The sequence below is a fragment of the Arvicola amphibius genome, chromosome 1, assembly GCF_903992535.2.
Source record: "Arvicola amphibius chromosome 1, mArvAmp1.2, whole genome shotgun sequence".
In the NCBI taxonomy this organism is placed as follows: Eukaryota; Metazoa; Chordata; class Mammalia; order Rodentia; family Cricetidae; genus Arvicola; species Arvicola amphibius.
Window position 1 is genome coordinate 48,424,285 of NC_052047.1, and position 14,794 is coordinate 48,439,078.

At 47.0% G+C, this 14,794-nt stretch overlaps 1 protein-coding gene across 2 annotated transcripts in view; it reads left to right on the forward strand.

Moving 5' to 3' along the window:
- The window catches only part of Ccdc149 (coiled-coil domain containing 149), an 87,473-nt gene that overhangs the window by 42,442 nt on the left and 30,237 nt on the right, over window positions 1-14,794 (forward strand). For both annotated transcript variants that reach the window (XM_038346057.1, XM_038346065.1), the window contains exon 4: window positions 1,377-1,484. In XM_038346057.1, coding sequence (XP_038201985.1) covers window positions 1,377-1,484 — 108 coding nt within the window. The remainder of the gene's footprint in view (window positions 1-1,376; window positions 1,485-14,794) is intronic.

Here is a 14,794-nt window from a genome sequence, read left to right on the forward strand (position 1 = left end):
CCCAAGAGGAGATGGGTGTATGTCAGAGGGCCAGCAGTGCTGCTTTGGGGAAAAGAATGGAGCTGGCTGGCTAGGTGAGCCCCTCTGACAGGGCGGGTACCCCAGGTCTAGATAGGAGTAAGTGTTTGTGAGAGAAGAAGCTTGTAGTGTGGGGGTGATGTTTTGAAGACTGGGGTGGAAAGCAATAGCCTGGGCTCTTTGGCACCGTGAGAACTACCATCAGGAGACAATGAGATGGGAGACAGCCCAGGAGCCTGAAGAATCACAGCTAGACCCTGATGTTAGAATGGCGACCGAAGTTCTGGGCATTCAGCCTGGGGAGATGGCATTGTGGGTAAGATGCTTGCTGCAATCATGGGATCCGAGTTTGATCACCAGCACACATGTAAACGGTAGGCACAGCTACATCTGTAGTGAGGAGACAGAGACGAGGTGGATCCTTAGGGCTCACTGGCCAGGTAGACTAGTGGAATTGACGAGCCCCAGGTTCCGTGACAGACTGTCTCAAAAAAGTAAGGTGGGAAGCAACTGAGGAAGATATTTGATGTCAGCCTCTGTCCTCCACATGTGTAAACACACGTGCATACACATATGCACAAGCAACTATACACACAAATTCTGGGCACTGAAATAGCAAAGAAGAGTTCATTTAACAAGACACATTGGAAGGAACAGAAGAAATGACCTAATTGAGAACATGAATCCTTTCTTACATTGCCGGCCCTAATTTGTGAACTCAATACTATCCAATTTGAAAGTGGCTATTTTATTACCTGTGTGTATACATGTGGTGTATATGTGTGCAGGTATGTGCTTGCAAGGGTACAGAGGTCGGAGGAGGACACCAGGGGTCCGGCTCTATCATCCTTAATCTTACTTTCTTGAGACAGGGTCTCTCGTTGAGCTTCAAGCTAGGCTAGCAGCCAGCGAGCGACAGAGATCTTCCTGTCTCCTCCCCCAACAGCACGAGTGTTCTATCTGCACACAGCCATGCCTGACTTTTTATGTGGGTGTTGGGGATTTGAACTAGGATCCTCATGCTTGCACTGTAACCCCCCAGGATAGACTTCTTAGTGACAAGCTCTTAGGAAAGTTTCGATACAGCCAAATATAACTGGTTCCTCTGTAACCTGTCCACTTTTGTGAGCCACTCTGGAAACAAACCTCCCTAAATAATGGAAGCTTGCTGTCCACCTCCTCTTCCTCCCTCGAGCTGTCACTGTGTGGCTTACACCCTTCCTGCTTTCACTCACGTTCACTTACATGGGGTTCTGTGGGATCCAACTGAGCTGGATGCCAGCATCCGTACGTTAGGAAAGCCCACGTTTGTCCATACCTCCATACTGATTGCTGTTGTGCTATGTTGGTATTTCCAGGCTAATCTTGTGCAGCTGTTGAGAGACTCTCAGGACAGGAATAAACATCTGGGAGAAGAAATTAAAGAACTCCGGCAGAGGCTTGGCGAGGTCCAGGGTGACAATAAGGTACTGTGAACGTCGACAGGGAAAAGCTCACTGCGGGAGTGCGCACTGGACGCTTCTGAGTGGGTAGCACGTCAGGAAATGCACTGCAGCATTGGTGGGGGAAGATTGCTATAGATTTTTATATTTGCCATCATGCAAATTCACAGTTTAGCGTTTGCCTTTATCGCAGCCCCTTTGTGGGTGCACGTGTGTGCACATGTGTGTGCTTTGGAGCTGCTCTGAAATATCATTCCAACTCATTCTAGAACTTTTGCTCTATCCAGCTTGGTGGTAGATAACATGTGGTTGAAGGCAAAATAAAACCAAATGCGATACTTCCTCCCTTCTACACAAATAATGGGTTTGTGGCTCCGATGATTTGAATTTTAAGTAGTCATTCTACTAATGATGTTCACATCACCAATTTACTTTATTGCTAAATTTGGCAATTTGTATGGAACATTGCTCAAAATCCACTGCTCGGCATTAATCAAACTCCCCTGTTGGCAACGTTAATTATAAAATATGAACTCATAAACTCCAAACTAAATGTGTGCATTCACTCTCTCCCAGCTGAAGCTGTGAACAAAAGTACAATCGAAAAAGAGAAAGAAAACTGAAGTTAAATTCTTTTCCCCCAAATAATTCTCCACTTTGCCCGGCATGGACAGATTCATTTTCAGTCTTTTGCCAGAGGCGGTGCTCACAACAGCAAGGGTGCTGGGTTCCGACTTGGAAATGCTCTATTGTGTCTGTGTATCCAGGGGTGCTTTCTTGGGGAGACGTTTTTTTTCTAGATGTTATCACATTCCTTGACAAACAAAGGTAGCTTTCTCTTTTATGGAGAATGGTTGGTTATTAGGAGGCACCATTTTGAAAGATGTTCACTTTTTTGTGTGTGTGTAAAACATGTTTGGTACTCTCTGGAAGTCAGTTGCCTACAGGAAACCCTTCCACAATGAAAGATCAGAGAGGCCATTGCTGACTGTTATGTGAGAAGGAGGCCTAGATGGTTTGGATGTGGTGCCATCCCTGCACCCCACCCCACCCCTGTTTGTGTACTGGAAGTTTGGCCCCTGTGTTAGTTACATAATAAAAGCAACTTTAGGAATCATCTTTCTGGGAAATAAACTACGGCAGGAACACCATGTGGAAGCAGAAAGAGATGGTACTGTACTAAGTGTTCTCCTTTTATTGGTCCTGGACTCCAGCCCACAGGCATCGTAGCCTACGTTTAGTGTGATCTTCCCTCTTCATGTAAACTAGCCTAGGAGATTCCTCACAGCTGTGTCAGTTGTTTGTTTTTATGGTGATTTGTCATGTCAAGCTGTCAGTCAAGACTACCTGCCACCGTCCCCAGTCACGGTTCCGAAAGGAGCTAGGACCTTTAAGAAGTAGGGTCTGGTAGGTCAGGTCATGAGTGCCCTCACCAGGGGACGACTTACCACCTGTGGACCTGAGCAAATCTACAAAAGTCAGTAGAATAAGAGCAGCTGACCCTTCTTCTCTGCTGTCTCCCTCCCCCCCTCCAGCTGACATCTTCTGGGTCCACAATACTGTGCTATAGTCATGAGGCCCTCGCTAGAAGTTCTCTGAAGATGTGAGCCAAGAAAGCTTCTTTACTTTCTAACATACCCAGCCATTGGTGTTTTACTATCGCAATGGAAGATGGGCTTGGGAAAACCCTCAGCAGTTAAGAGCACTTGTTGCCTGGTCTGGGAGCTAGAGTTTAGATTTTTGGCATTTGCTTAATGAACCAGGTGTCCTGAGTGTGTCTGTAAGTTCAGCTCTAGGTTGGGGCAGTGATAGGAAGTTCTCTGGGCTTGGTGACTTTCGGCCTAGTGAAGAAAACTAGAGCTTTAGTTTCATGGAGTGACCCCATGTCAAAGGGATGCATGGAGCATGGCAGTGCCCTCTTCCATTCTGAGAGGAGTGGGCATAGACATTTTATTTTAGCTAGCAGTTCTAGGACATATAGTGCGTATTCAATGAGTGAAATAGAGAAATAAAAATATTTTTGAATGAACTAAGTCTTCATTTATCTGCTTTTGAGAAAGGATTTCACTATATAGTTCTGATTTACCTGGAATTCTTAGGTAGATTATACTAACCTTGACTTCACAGAGATCCACCTGCCTCTGCCGAAATTAGCTAACTCTTTTCCATCTAACTACTGTAAGATAGATAGATAAGCAAACCTCTGTATGTAACATAAATTGAAAAATTAGGTTCTATTATTCCTGGTTCTGAAATAGGAGTGAGAAAGGATGCCCAGAACAGGTTTTAATTAGTACCCCAGAATTTCGGCAGGCTCCCATGTGGAGGATGATGCATCAAATAGGTCAGAGATCAAAGGTCAACTCTGGAAGTGTCTTCCTCCATTAGTCACAAGAGAAGTGTGGTCTTTCTAATAAAATGTGCAGTTGTTTTCTTTATGCTCATAAAAATACAAAGTGGATTTTGGAGACACCATGAACTTGCTGAAACAGTTTGAAAGTGTGACTGTTTCTGATCCATGCTTCTTTAATAGTATATTATTTCCCTGTTTTCTTTTTGTTATTCTGAGCTACTCCTGATTTTAACTTTTCTAATTATGTTTCTGCTTTACCAGTTGGTTATGTCTTGATCTTTGACCTGTTCCCCTTTCTGTGTATGTACATGTGTGCGTGCGTGTGTGTGTGTGTGCATGTGTGTGTACGTGTGAGTCTGTGTCTGTGTCTGAGCCCAGCCCTGGGCTCATTCCCCGTAGGCATTGTCTGAATGCTGTGATCTGCACACGTGTCAACTTGTATCCAAGATTTTGGATATAGTGACTCCTTCACGGCCTGTAGAGCAATCTGTCTCCTGACAGGTACCTGAAGACTGTTATCTTGTTCACCAGACCCCTGCTCATATCTGGTTCCTCCTCTTCAAAGATACGGACATGGCAGCAAGCCCCAGTCACCATTCTGTTCTTTGCGTCTAAACTTTCGAGGCTGGCCAGGTCCCGGCCTTGGTAAGATTGCTGATTCCACAGTGGTACTAGACTTCCTGACACCGAAGACCCTGTTCAAAGGTAGCTGATGCTGTGTGATAGAGAACTGGTTAAGCCTTTGAGGTCTGTGTGTGTGTGTATGTGTGGTGTTGTGGTCATGGTGAGGTTCTGATGGTTGGTCATTTTTGTTGTTTTGATCCACTACGCCATGGGTAGCTCCCACTCTTCCTTCATCTTCCAGATGATGGCCACGTCCTGGTCATAGTGTGCCAGACATCCATGGTCGGTCCACCGCCAGTTTTTCCCATCAGAGTTGGACTGAAACCTTCATGCAGGCTTCAGCCTGTCTGCTTTGCCGCCTGTGTCATGGGATCTTTACACCTATTACGTACCCTGGGGCCGTCTCCTTGACTCTACTTTCCATCCACTCCCATTCCAGTCAGATCGTGGATTACATGTTGTCTTTGCCAGCCTCAGATGTCAGTCCTGTGTGTTCTCACTGTGTTTGGCTCTGCTTCTCTAACTGACACTTGTGTGGCCCTGTAGCCTGGGGTCGGGGAGAAGCTCAAAATATGAGTGCTTGTCCCATATTTCAGCCTAGGACCCTTAGTTCCCTCCACGGACCCCTTCTTAGAAAATCTCCCACGAAGTGTGTGTGTGGGGGGGGTTGCTTTGACTGAGTGAGCAGTGCTCTGAGGGGATAAAGTGAACCAAAAGAAGAGCAAAGGGACTGCTATGGTGCTCACGAGTAAATGCAGCACTTGGGAGTCAGAGGCAGGAGGATCTTGAAACCAAGACTAGCCACAAGAGAGTGGGACAAAGGGGTTTAACTAAAAGAGAAGGAGAGAGGGGCGCACAGCAACACGTGGTGTGAGGAACTTGGAAACAGAAATAAAAGTTCTAGAAAAACAAAAGTCCCAATAAGGGACAAATAGCAGCTTCACTGGGAGCCCGTGGAAGGCCTGATAGGTGTGAGGGCAGAGGACAGATGCTGTGTCCAGAGGGTGTCCAGTCCTGCTCATGGCCAGTCCCATTCCTCTCAGCGTACTTAAGGGCCAGGTATTTGCTGCTTGGAGACCAAACAGGGGTCAAGGGCAGTGTTTGCTGAACACCTGTGCCTGTGGGCAGCATCTTCGAGCTTCCATTTAACAGTGACCCGTCATGCCATAGGAAGGCTGACTGTGGGTATTAAGCACATGTGAGCACTGAGGTGACAGGAAATGGCCTGCCTTCGATATTGTCAGAGAGACTGATTTTCCTATTTGTTCAGCTAGGGCCTTGGCACCCTAAACTTCATAGAGCACTTCCAAGTGGCTTCTGGAGGGTTTGCAACGGCAGCAGCTAGGACAGCCTCGTGTTTGCATAAGCTGGGGGGTATGTATCTTGTCACATGTGGGTAAGGGTGCCTAGAACTCATCATGACCTGACCTCCTCTGTCTGGTCCCCAAGAATTGGGGCAAGGAGCAAGAATGCACTCAGAAAAATACAAACTCCCAACCCAAACCAGATGAGAGGGTGACAACAGAATCCTTCCAGAAGCTGCCCCTTCCTCAAAATTTCAGGGTTTTTGTTTTTGTTTTTGTTTGCTTTGTTTTGATTTGGTGGGATGTGTTCACACATGTGTGGGTGCTTGCAGGGGCATGTACGTGTTTGTATATTTGTGCATGCATGTGGAGGCTAGGGATTAATGTCGGGTGTTTTCCTCAGTTACTTTCCTTTTATTATTGTGAGACATGGTCTCTTACTGAATTTGGAACTTGCCAGTCAGCAAGGCACAGGGATCCCCCTGTCTCCACCTCCCCAGTCTTGGGATTAAAAATTTCAGTGTTTAAAGGTCAATAAGGACTCGGGAAGAAAGGCTCCAGGTAACACCCATCACCTTGGGGAAATCCTGGTGCATGATACAGGGCCCTTGTATTCATCTGTGGGAGGAAAGAACTAGTTATGTGGGAAGGAGCCCCCCCCCCCATCTGTACTGATCCTGCTCTGAATGGCTCTAACATCCCTGGTCTTTGGCTGCCTTTTCTTCTAGACATGGAACAGAGAGAAGGGTAAGGGGATGGAATGTGGCAGAAGAAGGGGATCTCTGTGGATCTAAAATTTCAACAGCAAGCTTGTAGAGGCTGTCTGAGTCTTAAGAGGGGAGCTGACACCCGCTCTCTGGCAGAGAGAGCCCAGCTTCTGGAACTGAGCCAGCTTTCTTGGCATAAGAATCGATGTCGTAGCAAACATCAGGTACCTGTTTTAATCAGGATTACCATTGCTGTGATGAGACACCATGCTTGCAAGTCCTTATTACTGTTCATCACTGAAGGAAGATAGGACAGGAACTCAAGCAGGACAGGAACCTGGAGTCAGGAGCTGTTGCAGAGGCCGTGGAGGAGTGATGCTTATTGGCTTGCTCCTCATAGTTCGCTAAGCCTTTCTTATAGAACCCAGGATCACTAGAAGAAGGGTGGGACCACCCGTCATAGCCTGGGCCCTCCACCATCAATCATTAATTAAGAAAATGTTCTACAGGCTGCCTATAGCCTGGTCTTGTGGAGGGATTTTTCTCAATAGAAGTTCCCTTCTTTCATATGACCATAGCTTGTATCAAGTCGACATAAAGCTAACCAGTACACCGCCAAACTGATGTCTATCATCTTGGGATGGTTGGCCTCCCAGAAGGATCTGGCTGAAAAGCAATAGTGCAGACAACCCAGGAGACCCCGTCTTTGGGCATGCTTAGACCCCAGTGTGTGTTCCTGCTCCGCCTGCCAGGGTGTAAGTGATTGGAAGAAATTTGGTCATTCTCTGGGGTTCCCGTGTCCTCACCTGTAAGATGCCCGTCAGTGGTGGTCGGGCTTCTTTCTGTGTCCACCCCCACACACCTGGTGACTTCCTGTGTTCCAGCAGCTAACGTTGCATAAGAGGCTGAGAAACACAAAGTTCCCCAGTAGGGAACTTAAACGCTGATTGGGGAGACAGACAGAGAACAAAACACATAAAGTCATCAGACAGTGTTTAGTGTGAGGAGAGGAGAGAGCGGGGTGATGAGCTATAATGAGGGAATATGTGCTCCATCCTTCTCACCGTGCAGCGAGTTCTCTGGCTGGGAGGGCATGGTGACCTTTAATGTGTCACGACCAGTGTTGCCTGAGAGTCCCCTCCATCACACCAGTGTCACCAGTAGTCCCTCCCATGGTCCCACTATTTCCAGGGCCCTCAGTGTGTGCCCTGGGAGAGACCATAATCCAAGTGAAAAGTCTGCCACGTGGCAGCCAGACCTCCAACCTCAGCCCCCTCATCACCACCCAGGTGCTGCTAGCAGCAAGCATCATTTTTATGCAGGGCTTCTGGAAGCTCTTGGTGTGTCGTGCACCCTATTAAAGGAACACCTGTAAGATGTACCCACAGCAGCCACCCCTAGGCCCTCTGGGACAGTGACGTCAGTGATGGCTCTGGCACTGTTACAGCAATGGTGGCTCTTGTGTGCCTTTCATTTCGCGTTGTGGGCATGGGCATTGCATGGGCAGAGGCAGAAAACTTGCACTTTTTTAGTCATCTCTGTGACATTGGAGAAATGCCAGCTTTGCCTTCAATAGTAAGCTTTATGTTTCACCAACTGGCAGCCCTGAGTACCGCTCTTTGATCTGGTGTTGGCCCCGTAAAGCACAGAGCCCTTCTGTGACTGCCAGTTGTGGGGAGTGGCTGTATGGATCTTGCAGAGCAGTGAAGCCCAAGTCATCAGCCAATAAAGACAAGCCAGTGAGCAAGCAGGTGACCAATTAAAGTATACTTTGCTTATTAAAAAACAAGGAAAGCATGTTGTGTTCAGCTGTGGTTGTTTGTCATGGTCTTGGATCAGAGCTGGGAAAGTTGTGTATAAGCAAGCTGTTCTAGAGGCTTCATGGAGGGTTCTGTTGGACTAATCTCCAGGAGGGGGTACCTAATGAGACATTCTCTCTTGGAGTATAGCATACATTTTGTTTTGAGGTAGGGTCTCATGTAGCCCATGGGTTCAGTTCATTTAACACATATGCTCTGGGATGCCACAAAAAACAATAAGTCTGTACTTCCTGGGACTTCAGTTGTGGTAGAGCCATAATTGAACAAACAAACAAGTTCCTTTCCTAGATCCTGGGAAGTGGAGTTTCACCATTGCACCTCTGCCCTATTGATTGAAGGTCTACTGGATGGGACACAGTCTGGATATGTCAGTCATGCCAGGTACTAGGCAGCCCATGAGGCTAGCTGGCTAATGGTAGGGGTACCCCAGGACGGCCCTCACATGCCCAGGCTGCAGAGACCCTGGAGGAAGGAGAACAGATATCTTGGGGATGGTTTACAAGTGTTCTGAGGTAGAACTGAGCAGAGAGTATGTTTGAGGATTACATTGGGAAATTGTAACACATGCTAACTCAGAGCAGGCTCTGCAGAAGTGTATGTGCTTTGTCTGAACAGGGGTGAGACAGAACAGAGCCATAACAGAGGACAAGCCCTTGATAGCCAGGATCAACCCCACCTCAGTCATTCCTGGGACTTGCGACTTAAGCCAGTGACCTTGCCTCTCTTGGTCTGTGTCAGTGGATCTTCCCCAAGTTGAGCATGTTTCAGACCCCTGGACAGCACCAAACCGAGCACAGGGGTCAAGGACCCAGGCTGATCCTGCCTCTCTGTAAGGAGGGGGCATCAGGATCTTCTTTAGCATGATGGAAGGACAGTGACCTGAGAAGCATTTGGAGATCCCCCAGGGGGAGCCTGACACTGGGCTGTGGGAACTTAAGTTTTCAGGAGGAACCATGGAGCTGATGGCAGGTGCCACACGCAGATATGAAGAGAGGCAGGCACTGGGAAGCAGGGGACCTGGGAAGAAATAGCTTTAGCTGAGATGAGATGTCTAGGGAAATCTCTAATCTGAGCCTTGACAAGGACGGCAGGAATGACTATGGCATGTTTTATCACTAACTGTGCTAGGGGCAGAGGAAGTACAGTACCTGGGGGCTGGGATGGATACCAGAGGTGGGTGGGATGGGTGAAGCACAGACACAAGGTAGCTGGGAATGGCATTGGAGCAGGTAAGGAGAGCCATGTGGGCCTCCCAGTCTTAGCAAGAGCTCTGAGCCCATCTGGGTGCAGAAGAAAAGCCACTGCGAGTGATTTGAGGACATTGCTTTCTCATCCCAAGTACGGGGCCCATTAGCTGATACACACACTCGTGTGTGGACGACAGTTTCTTGAGACCCAGGAGTGGTGCACAGACCCCACCATCTTGTTACTTTTTTTCTTTTTGGTTTTCTTGGGACAGCGTTTCTCTGTGTAGCTCTGGCTGTTCTGGAACTTACTCTGTAGACTAGGCTGGTTTTAACTCAGAGATCCACTTGCTTCTCCCTCCTGGGTACTGGAATTAAAGGCCTGTGCCACCATGCCCTGCTGACAGACTCCTTTGTATAGATGCTAGTATATCTATAAGACTTTGCTTATCTTTGTTTTTTAATTTCACAAATCACATGCGGCTTGGCAATGTTAGGTGACTTTGTCAGGGCACATAGGATTAGCAGAAGAAGAATCTGAACACAGGTAACATGCAGAGAATAGTGGCTCCCACCTTGGGTGCCTCCCAGTGTCCGTTGGAAAAAATGGATTCCAGCACATGAAAAAAATATAAGTTAGAGAATGTTGAAGACCATGACAGGAGGAAGCTGGGAAGAGGTCAAAGAAGGACTGAGCCCCTCTGACTCAAGGACTAGGAAGGCCTCCCATAGCTTAGATCTGGTGAGGCCTGGGCAGCTGGCAAAGAACCTGGAGCCTTCCTGCAACATTGTTTTGTTCCCTGTCCCTCAGCGACATATGAGCTGCAGCTGGGCCTTATGCACCAGCCAAGACTCATGTCCATAATTCATTCATAAACATTTATTTCTCTCTAAATCAGTGAATGATGGTGTCCCTTGGTGACAGAGCGGGTGTTCACAGAGCTCTAGTCCTCTTGGCACTGGAAGAGTAGCTGTATTGTTGTGATGCCCTGTTTGAGGATAGCAAGCATGGGGAGCAGTGCTTATTGTCACTTCCCCTGGAGGACAGCCACCCCCTCATGCTCCCTTGTAAGCCTGGGTCTAGAGCTCAACTTCAGCCATTCGAAGACAGCAAATTTCCCTGGGTGGCTGTTAGGAGCTCTTGATGACGATGACGATGATGACGATGACAATGATAATGATGATGATGATGATGTGGTGATGGTGGTGAAGACAGCAACGATCATAATGACAATGGCAGCAATGAAGGTGATGGTGATGATGATAACCATCCTGCAAGCAGCTGGTGTTAGTTAGTCACACACTTTCTCTGTTCCTGGACAAAGCTAGTGTCATAGAGAAGACAGCCATCATCCTTCATGGCTGTCATCAACATGGGGCAAGCTCAGATGACCCGGATGGTCCTTAAATCACACAAACAGTCCAGTTCAAACAGTAGCATGTTTGCTTCCAAGCTGTGGCATTATTGATGATTGCAAGCATTACAACTCTGCATTATATAGCTGAGGAAATGCAGTCTGTGAGCATTGAATACATAAATGCAGTTTCTCTTAGCAGAAGGATGAGGGGAATCACTCAATTTTTAGAATTACTTCTTTTCTTCTGCATCCCTCATTCCTTGTCACCTATGTGACCCCTAACCCAGTGTTCCCTGACTATGGCTCCACTCGCTCCAGTTTCATGCTGTGCTCTCAGCAGGGAGATACATAGGCCTGGAGAAGTTCAAGCTCATTCTTTGGGAGTGAGCATAGGAAGCCCTAAGCAGATGACCCCAGAACCTATGAGCTGTCCTTGGAGAAGGCAGACTTGATGTGCCTGGGCTCTATGTAGGCAAAGCAATAGCATCACCAGGCCTCTTCTGCTGACTGCATTTAAATTTCAGTCCCAAATAACAACCCAACTTGAGCCTCCGTTTAAATGTGTTTCAACCAGTTCAGCCCTGCAGTGTGGGAGCAATATTATCTGCACATTAGACACCAAATGATAGCTAACGTGTTGATTGACATTTAACCAGCATCCAGTGTGAAGATGACTCTGTTCTATGGAGTGGGGCCTCACTGGGCATGCGTAACAACTAATTGGCATTAACAAGCATAATTGTGTGACTCCAAATAAAATGTGTGGTGAGGCCAGTTCTGACTGGAAAGTGAGGTTTACATCTAGTTCATGCGGTCTGTCTATCATGTAACATTTCAGGGAAAAGCTTGAGTCTTCAAGACACAGCCTGAGTCTCCTGCAGCCTCCCGCCAAAAGCCTGTGTGCTTATGACCCTGCCTCTGGGGCTTGACAAGCACTGCTTCTCAGCTTTGCTGTGTCTTTGGGGATGTGCTCTTCAGAGTCCTGCTGTCCTGAGCCCAGGACCAGGAGACATGAAAGATGTTTCACATTCAAGCTTTTGCTTGAGTCAACCACTTCTGCGGTCCACGTGTTCCATGAGGCAACTTCAATGCCTCGTGTGAGAGTCCTGGCCCACTGGTCCCAGGGGAGGTAGAGAGGCTCCTGCTAGCCTCTGTCATAGCTATTGTGCCAATGCTCATCACAACTGTGGTTTCTGTACCTTCCATTTAACATACACTTATTTAAAAGAAATGTTTAATTTATCAGCACTGTACTAATGGGTTCACCCATTCTCTAACTCAGACTCAGAGGGAACTGCCTTAATTCACATGTTTTCCCTATGAGGTACATCGCAGCCTCTGTTCTTGCACTCAGGGACTCTAGACAGCATGCCAGCAGTGTGCATGAAGCCATCGCCAGGAGACCTTTTTTACACCACCAGTGGAAGGGTAGATTAGTATAATGTCCCAGTGGAAGGGTAGATTAGTACAATGTCCCAGTGGAAGGGTAGATTAGTACAATGTACTAGTGGAAGGGTAGATTAGTACAATGTCCCAGCGGAAGGCTAGATTAGTACAATGTGCCAGAGGAAGGGTAGATGATTAGTACAGCCATGGGAGGAAATGCTGTAGTCCTTCAAATTATAAATAAGTAAAATGTTATATATGCACACCAACCTCTAACAGTTGCAGTACTAGGTATGTATTCAAGGGACTGACATCACTGTATCAAAAAGATGCCTGCGTGCCCATGTTCATTAATATGCTACTCAGGCTAGCCATAGTGTGGCGTCAACCTAAGTGTTCATCAGTAGACTGGATAAAGAAGATCTGGAACATGTACCCAGTGGGATATCACTCTGTCTTCATAATGGATGACATCCAGAAGATACCATGTTAGCTAAATCAATCAATCAATCAATCATAGAAAGACAGTTGCCACAGGATCACTGTCATATCCAGAGTCTTGAAAAGGGTCTTCACAGAGACGTTGCACTAGCTAGTTTTTATTGTCAACCTGACACAACCTTTAGTCACCTGGAACGAGAGACCCTCACCTGAAGCATTGCCTCAATCAGATTAGCCATTGGCCATGTCCGTGAGAGAGTGTCTTGACTGATGTGAGAGGGCTCAGCCTACTGGCATGGGGGTGGGAGAGAGCAAGATCTCTAGGCAGTTGATCTGGGCTGCATAAGACAGCTAGCTCAGCATGGGCCAGGCAGGAGCAAGCCGGTCAACTGCTCTAGTTTTGCTTTCTGCAGTTCTTACTTGACTTACTGCCTTAATTTCCCTCAATGATGGCCTGTGGCCTAGAAGTGTAAGCTGAAACCAACCGTTCCCTCCCCAAGTTGCTTTCGGTCAGAGTGTTTTTTTTTTAAAAATATTTATTTATTTATTTATTATGTATACAATATTCTGTCTGTGTGTATGACTTCAGGCCAGAAGAGGGCACCAGACCTCATTATAGATGGTTGTGAGCCACCATGTGGTTGTTGGGAATTGAACTCAGGACCTTTGGAAGAGCAGGCAATGCTCTTAACCTCTGAGCCATCTCTCCAGCCCTCGGTTAGAGTGTTTTATCACAGAAACAGAAAAGAAGTAGAAAAGAGAACCGTGTTTATCTGAGACTGGGATGGGCATGGTAGCATAGCTGTTAGTACCCCGACAGAGTCACAGACTGCAGGGATTAAGGCCCACACTTTGTTGTATAGTAGGTGACTGGTTAATTAGAACATTGCATTGTGTATTTCAGAGCAGTTAGTGTCCAAAGCTTTGCATGATAAATAAATGTGGAAGGTGAAGTGTGTATTAATTACCCTGCTATGACCATCATACAGTATATACATGCATGGAGGCAACACACTGAGTCCCACAAATTTGTGAATTTTATATAACCATCAAAATTATCAAAGAAAAAAATGTGGGCACTCAGCACCAAGCAGGTCATGGCCAGGCCGTCCATGGTATGAGACAGGGAGACAGGAGGTGGCCTTATTGACCTCATTTGGGCTGAACATCTGGCACTCACATTTTTTCCACTCTGTGAATGTTCAGCTATGATGCTGGAAGACCTTGAACATGGATTTGGGGGTGCAAATAAGTTGGACTGAGTAGGAAAATCTACAAGTACACAAGCTGTGAACCCCAAGTATGGACTTAGCAGATTCCATTAGGCATGGAGTTATGCATGTGATATCCTCCACCCCCTGGCAGGCTATGGCTCACGGCGCCCAGTAGACACTGTGAGAGTCAATGGAGCAGCGGAGGGCCACTGCATCCTGTCTGCCTTTCTGCAGGTCCCATTTCTCTCCATTGCTGTCATCATTTCAATTAGGTAATTCTGCCTTGGCTTAAATTAACTTTCTATCTCTCACCTGACCCAAATCCTTCGGAAATGCTGGAGTTTAATGACTTGTACTAGTCAGTGTTCTCCTAAGACTCAATCAAGCAGGAACAAGAAAAGAGCATGCTCACAGGGAGCTTCACTGAGCTGTCATACCTATACGATAGGGACAGCATATTCTGAGAGCTTCATGCATATGTGAGCCCATCCACATCCACCCATAGGGAGAAGACGATGCATTATGAACCTTTTTAGGATAAGTACATGGTGATTGGCAGGCATGGATATGCTGAGGCTATGGGTTCATCCTGGGATCTCTCCCATAATTCCTGCTGTGACTTTACCTGGGAGGAGGGAGCTGGGATGCAGGATGCAGGATGTCTACATCGCCAAACACACATACTCGAGTACTTTATGTATTTGGTCACTTTTTGTATTCTCTCACACATTAGTTCTTAGCACACACTTGGTCACAGTGCATACAAGACTTGTGTTCTCGAGTGCACTCTACTTATCTTTTCTACAAGAAGCTAGTCCACATCGGGGTCATTCACAGACCACATTGGCATGAGCTTGCTGGACACTGAATAGCATTTTTCAAGTTCTTGAGAGCCTCGCCTAGTGTTTCAATGTGGGGCATGCCATCTCAGCAGATCCTATCC